At 40.5% G+C, this 7618-nt stretch overlaps 1 protein-coding gene across 2 annotated transcripts; it reads right to left on the minus strand.

Annotated features, from left to right (window-relative positions):
- Positions 1-70: 70 nt before the first annotated feature.
- Positions 71-6548, minus strand: lrit2 (leucine-rich repeat, immunoglobulin-like and transmembrane domains 2). Of its 2 annotated transcripts, XM_054750288.2 has the most exons (4): positions 6375-6548; positions 5399-6189; positions 2069-2814; positions 71-814 (listed from the first exon to the last, which is right to left on the minus strand). In XM_054750288.2, exons 1-4 carry the CDS (start codon positions 6482-6484, stop codon positions 788-790), a joined length of 1674 nt encoding a protein of 557 aa, XP_054606263.2. In that variant the 5' UTR covers positions 6485-6548; the 3' UTR covers positions 71-787. The 2 variants fall into 2 exon arrangements, with proteins under 2 accessions (XP_054606263.2, XP_015800234.3); XM_015944748.3 differs by lacking the exon at positions 71-814 and having other exon boundaries at positions 821-2814.
- Between the last annotated feature and the right edge of the window lie 1070 nt (positions 6549-7618).

A 7618-nucleotide genomic window follows, 5' to 3' on the forward strand; every position in this document is an offset into this window, starting at 1 on the left:
GTAAATTGATCTCCTTGCATCACGAGAGACTTCAAACGCCAGTGGAGGAGAACGCTTGTGATCTGATCATAAAGTGACAGCAGGACGGAATATTACAGATGATGCCAGTGTTTGGGTATTATGTCAAAAGAACAATGCCATTGGCTGCTGCACATCCGATGAGCCATCTGTCCCAGTTGGTCCAAGCAAATCAGATTTGATGTGTAGCTGTGTTGCACACGTAGGAAAAAAATAATTTTTAAAGCAGAGAGTGACGTACATGTCTGGTGGCATAGAGATGAAAACGTTTTGTCTTGTAGAGATTTATCAAATCATTCGGGTTAATTCACAGTACAATGACATTTTTTGTTTATAAATGCAATGTAAGTCTCTAGAATTTTGAGGGTTTTCAAAATGTTAACACCACACAAATACAAAGGAAAATAAAAAAATAATGAAATAAAATAATTTAATGCATACTTTATTCATGAATTTCTCTTTATTTGAACAAAAACACATCAACACACTGGTGCGTGAAAGCTAGGTCAAGGTTGAAAATGCACAGAGACACATGAAAACAGAATTCAATTTAAAAACAAAACCTTTTTTTCATCTTGATTATCTAGTAAGCAACATATGTTTAAGAACATTTGAGGAATAATAACAAAAGGAAAATGAGTAAAACTTCTTCATTTTCAAGGTTCATAATAACTTAATCTACTTTTTACTATTGACTGAAAATCATAAACAGAAGAATGTATCTACATTGCAAATCCATGAATTACACTGCTGACAAAATGGTCACCATTCACATGTTTCCAACAACCTCCTCGGCCTAGAACAGAGGAAGACATGAGATTAAAACAAACAGGTTAGGGAGCCATTCCTCTGAATATCAATATACAATTCTACTAGAAGTTTCCTGAATAGATATTAATCTATAAGTTCTACATTCATATGAGCTAAAATATGCTATGAGTAAAGTTCTAAGAGCAAATAAATCATGCAACTGCAAAACGTTACACATGTGCTAACGTTCTGAAGAATTGTGTGTGACTGGCAGAAGGATGAACATTTTTATCCTATGTTTGATTACCAGCCACAAGATTATAAACACTGACAAGGAAACAAAGCTCCTCATGATCATTTTCTCGAAAAACTTACATACTACACATCTTTAGAGGGCAGATCTGTGGCCCCTCACACTCTCTATTGGGCGCTCCTATAGAGAACCCTTACATAAACAAGTGCGTGTACACACACTGGTGTTCACATGGTGCTCTCATAAGTATGGACTTGGGCACGTTCAACACATGTCTTAAGGCTGTGGTTGGCTCTAAATACACTGTGATTTATTATGGTGTGATTGTTCAGTAAAACAATGTTGATTTTACATTTCTTCATCAAGCTGACACAGTGATAGCTTGCTCCTGTTGTATTGTTGTGTGTCCCTTTTCTGCAGGTCTAGATGCAGACTCTTGTCCATCATTGATTGTTTATTTTTGTGCCCCTACATCTTTAGATCAAAATTGAAAACTTTCATGTATTCATCAGCCTTTGAATGAATGTTTCCCATGCTGCACTTTCTGCGCTGTAACTGCTCACCTTTTAATGTTGCCTTTATATTACATTTTTTGTACATCTAATTGTATCATTTTATTTAAATTACATCTAGATTTATTTGTGTAATTGAAATTTGATTTTAAAATCAGCTGTTTTATGTTGTTTATTTTAAGGTTTTTTTTTGTTGTTGCTGTTGTCGCTCATGGCAAGCACTTTGAATTGCTTCTGTGAATGAAATGTGCTATATAAATAAAGCTGCTTGTCCTTTTCTGCATTATTGACTTTTGAGAAAATCTAAATGAAGGTTTAAGTGTGTTAGCTTAAACAAATGTTTAAAATGAAAGTCAGAATAAGTCAGCCGTGTCAGATGTATATATTTTTATTGATTGATTATTCTAAACATGTTAATTTATAAATTGCTCCTTCCCAGGTTCCCTCGGTGAATATTACTTTAATAAAGCTCAGCTGTGAGTCTGCTGTGCTCAGCTTTCCCCCTATGCAGTTTGTCATCAGACCTCCTCCTCACCTTCCTGTCTTCACTGGAGTCTCTATTGACCAACCCTTCGTCGCTGGCGGCCTGCAGGCTGTCGAAGGTGCCCTGCCGTTCATGCTCCATCGCAGGCGAGCTGCTTTCTCTCTGACGCTTCTTCCAGGTCTCCATTAGAACCTCCAGACAAGCAAACCTAATGTCGGTTGTGCACACGTACATGCCTATGGGCACAGCCAGGACCATGGCCAAAACTATCACCACTATATGAATGAGTTTCTCCCTCTGCTCCATCTCAGTGACATCACTTCCTGTCACAAACATGATGCACTGGCCAGGATGTGGTGCCTGGTTCTTCAGCGTTACACAGATTTCATATTTGGTTGCAGGCATCAGATCTGAGACGGAATAAGTGCGAATCCCAGGGCCGATGTAGGTCGTTTCTCTTCTATCGTCATCTGCTCGACCAAAGTGGATGGTGAACCATGTTTCAGAGGGGTGTTCTAATGCAGCAAACCACTCGATGGAGATACCACGCACCGTTTGTTTGGAGATGCGAATGTCAATAAAGACATTTTCATCTCTAGCACCTGGAGCAGCTGGTTGTCCAGGGTGGTGGGCTGACTGGGTGCTGTCAACAGAGTGGATGTCCACATGGATACTGACTGAGGAGTTTCCTATGAAGTTCACTGCAGTGCAGGTGTAGATGCCGCGATCGGCCGCACTGAGGGAGGGGATCACCAGGAGGGATCTGATGGTGTCTTCATCCACTCTCTCCTGAGACTCTGGGAAGATGATAAAAAATCTGTACTTTTAAAGGAAAAATAAAATGTGCATGTGCTATAGTACAAGTTAGTGCATTGTACGAATAGCCTTCATATTTCCCGGAGAATAAATAGGCAATTTTTAAATGATGTCAGTGTTTATGTTTCTCGCATTGCATCATGGGAGTTTGTGGCAAGAAACATTTTAATTTACCTATAATTTGAAGTCACCCCCAAATAAACTTTTTTCTGATAAACTATATAAATGTGTGTCTACTCGTGCTGCAGACACGTGTAGTCAATAGCTTTGCACTTTAGTGCATTTTAGTTAAAATTGTGTTTTCTGCCTAAAACTGGCAGTGTTGTGCCGTTACCAGGTAAAAACTCTGCACTGCATTTTAATTTAAATCTGCCATCGCTATTGGCTAAGAGGTACCCTAGAATGCTAGCTGATACATTATGATGTCACAGTGTTGTTGTGAGCCTGTGTGTGTGTGCGTGTGTGTGTGTGTGTGTGTGAGAGAGAGAGAGAGAGAGAGAGTATTTGTTAGCGGCTCCGCCGTCTCAGTCTGCTAGGCAACAGCATTTGTTGCATTTTTCAAACAGGAAGTGGGAGTTGAGTAAGAGTCTGGTAGGGGGTGACTTGCTCTTTAAAGAATTTAGCGAATCAGATGATTCACTCTTGCTGTGTGCCTGGTGGGACGGCCTGTAGAGGGCAAATGTCAACAAGCAGAGGGCAAAAAGTGACAGAGATGGTTGCGGTTGCAATCAGGAGATTAAATCGAACACTTCAAAGAAAGCCTGGATTCCTGCAGCAACTTTGAGAGGCTCATTTTGCTCATGGTACATTCTTGTGACAAGGTATTTGTTATTTAGAGAGGATGGTTTTATAAACATTCAAGTGTTGTTTCAGATTTGTTACCAAGACAATGATGAATCGGACCAACAGTTTTCATCACACTGATTTTAAATAACTGTAAGTTTCTCTCTGAACTTCTTCCTGTCTTCAGATGTTAACGTTTGGGGATTTCACTCGCTATTTCACTGGTTTTAGAACAAGGAGTTGTCATAACAAACAGTTTACTTTAGACAGAAAGAAAATAACAAAATAAAAAGAGTGCATCACTCCATACAATGGCACTCACAGGCAGTGCATGACAAACGTATAAAAGGGACAGACTTGCAGAAAGAAGATCACAGGTTTGAATCCTGACTGTGGCCTTTCTGAAAGGAGTTAGTGTTCTTTTCATGCATGGCTGGGTTTTAGCTGGTCTCTTCCTACTGACCAAAAACATGCATGGTCAGGTTGATTGGTCACCCTGAAATGTCCTTTGGTGTGAGATAATGTGTGAATGGTTGTTTGTATTTGTGTGGCCCTGTGATGGACTAATGATCTGTCCAGGTTGTCTCCCACCTCAATGAATGAAAATAAGCCCGGGCTTCCTGCAACCCTAATGAGGGTAAAGCAGTTTAGAACATAAACATGAATATGTAATAATCCCATTGGGCAGTGGAGAGCTTAACAGCATCGCCGCCATATTTGGTGGGTTCCTAACGCTACAAACCAACTGTAGTCAACACAGGGTGGGCAACTATGACTTTAAAATTATTTTTAATTTATTTTGTTTAATTGTATTCATATTTGAACTGTCATGCCCTACCATGTGTCTGATTTAGTTTAAAAGGAAGATAAATGTTAAATATCTTTTTTTTTGGGGGGGGGGGGGGGGGGGTAAACACCTTCTTCAGTAGAAATACATGAACCGGGGGGTGAATGGAGACCCATCTAAGATGGTGGCTTCACCAGTTCCAATAGGCAGCACCAGACCATGGGGTGTCTGCCAATTTGATGCCTTTGGTTAAGAAGATGGGTGAATTAGTGATGATAATAATAATGATAATAATAATCATTATTATTATTATTATTATTATTATTATTATTATTATTATTATTATTATTATTAGTCATATATTGAAGTCAAAACTGATTTTATGGTTGTCATTTCATGCATGAAAGATTTGATCTACATCAAATCTCATCAGTTACCCAGAAGGGATGCTGTCATTACATTTAATATTTCTATTTGTCTTTGGTAAAGATTATTCTACACATTATGCTTTAAACTTGTTAGAAGACATCCGCCATCTAGCCTTTACACTCATCTCATGGAGGACATCTCCTCTGATATGTAGGCAATAAGAAAATGAATGAACAGCAATGATGGTAATAGTATATTAGTAAACGATTTGTATCAGTGTCAGTAGAGCTGGTTTTTTGAGCCAGTCTGCTGAAAGATCTCCACTCCAAAGGTCAAGTGAAAGGAGCTTTACTTTGCATCCCTACAACCCGACGTAATGCAAACATCTGTGCTCTCCTTCTCTAATCATCTAAATGAACTCTGACGATTCAGATGATGATTGAGAGCAGATTGAGAGAGTGGTGGTGATTACTATTATTATGGTGCACCAAATGTAACTCTCGACATATTTAAGAAGCATTACAGGGATCTGTGATTAAGATATGACTTAAAGTATCTAATTTGTCCACATTTATCGCCTTACAGGCTGCTGTGTAGATGACACGGCATGAATGTTACACTCTTACCATGAAATCCTCTTATTATCTTCAGGCCATATGCCCACCACACGGAGGGCTCTGGCCTCGCCTTGGCCAGGCACTGCAGGGTGAGGTTAGAGCCCAGCGGCAGGCTCATGTTTGTATTCGAGGCGCTGACGACGGGCTTCACACACGCCTGGAGCTCAATCTCATGGAAGAACTTGCCAGTCCTAAAGTCCGGCCCTGAGCAGGTCAAGTAGGAGTTCATCAGTATGACAGGTGGGCTGAGAGAGATGATGAACTCCACAAAGCCCTTCAGACGGCAGTCGCACAGCCAGGCGTTGTCGTGCAGCGCCAGGATGACGTTCGGTCCGGAAAAGGTGGCCTGCCGTTCCTCCAAGGTCTGCAGTTTTTGGTATAGTGGCCAATTCTGGAAGACCTCTTTTGATATGACTGTAAGCCTGTTGAAGGATAAGTCTAAATATGTCAGACGTGGCAAAAACTTTAAGGCATATTCCGGCAGGACGTCCAGTTGGTTGTGCTTCAGGTCCAGGATCTTTAGAGATGGCGTGTCCTCGAACGCTGTCCATGGTACTGAACGGAGCTTATTTCCTTGCAAACGGAGCTCAGTCAAGTTCCCCAAACCCTCCAGACCCTTTGAGTTTATAACTGTGATGTCGTTAAAGTTCAGCCACAGATTCTCTAATGCCAGTGTTTTGGAGAAAGCTCCTCTGGGAATTTCAGTGAAGTGAGATTTTTCTATGCGTATTTTGATGAAATCATCTGAGAGGTTGTCTGGTATGGACCCAAAGGCACTCTCCTCCATACAAATGAGAGATCTATTATTCAAGGAAATATGATCACATTGTTAGTTTTTGTTAAAAAAAATTCACTCGCAACGTTAAATTTGATCCTACGTAGGACTGAATTAGTCAAATTTCTACCTTTATCCATTCCTCTGTCTGAGAAACACTGAAATCAGTGACACAGATAAGCGAGTTAAAAATAAACGATCTGGTCTTACCTTCCATGCCGATCATCAACACAGCTGCACCCATGTAAACAGTGACCATAACTTTCATTGGGTTGAGTGCAAAACAAAGTTACAACTACAAGGTAAAAGATTATGTCCATAGTCTGCAAAAAGTTCTCAATTTGAGGTTTACATTCGTGCTGAAGATATGTCCAACGCGGCAGACGACAGAAGCCTATTAGTGTAATCCCTGGCATGCTGTGCAGGAACAAGTGACATCTGATTCTTAGGAAAGACGTGCACAAGGAACTATTTACTGTGGCAAGTCAGAAGCAGCAATAATACATTATTATTTTATGTCTCAGAGCCTTTTAACAGCTGCATTTGTAAATAATTGACTATGACCTCCCAGGTAAATGTTTAGCTGTTCGAACCAATTGTCTCTAGAAGCCCCATTAAGTCAACATTCATTAAGTTCAGAGCTCAATCACATAGAATTTTTACACTCTTTCACTGTAAGATATCCTGTTAGTCATTTGCAGAAATGTGTTTACTAATTGGTTTTCACATTTCATTTAAGAATAAAGTTTTGGTTTTATTAATTGGATCTAGGCTCTGATCAGTGATTGGCCACCTGAAGCTCAATGCGTTGTGTTGATGCTGTGGAGCCTAAGTAGCACATTAACCTGTGGTAGCTTCTCTATAGGGGGTGCTCAGGCACCACTCTCCCTGATATGAAGGGGGAAACACATCTAAAATGTGCACCAAAATGTCATTTTGCTTAATTGTGTCTGCCTGCATGTACTAACTGTCCCTCTTTTCAGAGCAAATGTCCTCCAATGGACTCACTAACATCACTCCTGGGGGACTGGAAAAGGCTCCCCTGAACTGCAGATTAACAGGGAAAATTGGAGAACCATTAGCCAATCAGCATCCCTGAATGTAATGTCTCTGGGGAGCTGGCCAATAGCAACCCTGTTACAGGAATTAGCTACCTAGCTAGCTATTCTAGAAGGTGCTGTAACATTTTTCCCCTAATTCTTGCACTTCCACCTATGTGTCCCTCAATTCTGTGTTCCCTGTCCAGTGGTGTGAGTGCGTAAGGTGCAGGTGTCCCGATACTTAAGTGTGGACTTTGGCCTCGCCTCTTTTGCCCCCTTGATCCACACTTTGCCAAAGCCATTGGATTGTGGCAAACTGGGTTACTCACGGTCCACTGATGCATGGGAATTATGAGAAGAAGGCAGAGAAAAGGCTCAAGTGCTCTTTCTGATAAAATGCATTTTCAAGCATCG

Source organism: Nothobranchius furzeri, chromosome 12, assembly GCF_043380555.1.
Source record: "Nothobranchius furzeri strain GRZ-AD chromosome 12, NfurGRZ-RIMD1, whole genome shotgun sequence".
Lineage (NCBI taxonomy): Eukaryota > Metazoa > Chordata > Actinopteri > Cyprinodontiformes > Nothobranchiidae > Nothobranchius > Nothobranchius furzeri.

Bases quoted from the DNA above. Each gene is read 5' to 3' on its own strand.
- lrit2 (XM_015944748.3), bottom strand. From the start codon at position 6,484: ATGGACATAATCTTTTACCTTGTAGTTGTAACTTTGTTTTGCACTCAA. The intron at 6,190-6,374 runs GTAAGACCAGAT...CTTGAATAATAG, and splicing joins GTTGATGATCGGCATGGAAG to ATCTCTCATTTGTATGGAGG. The intron at 2,815-5,398 runs GTAAGAGTGTAA...TCATCTTCCCAG, and splicing joins GATAATAAGAGGATTTCATG to AGTCTCAGGAGAGAGTGGAT.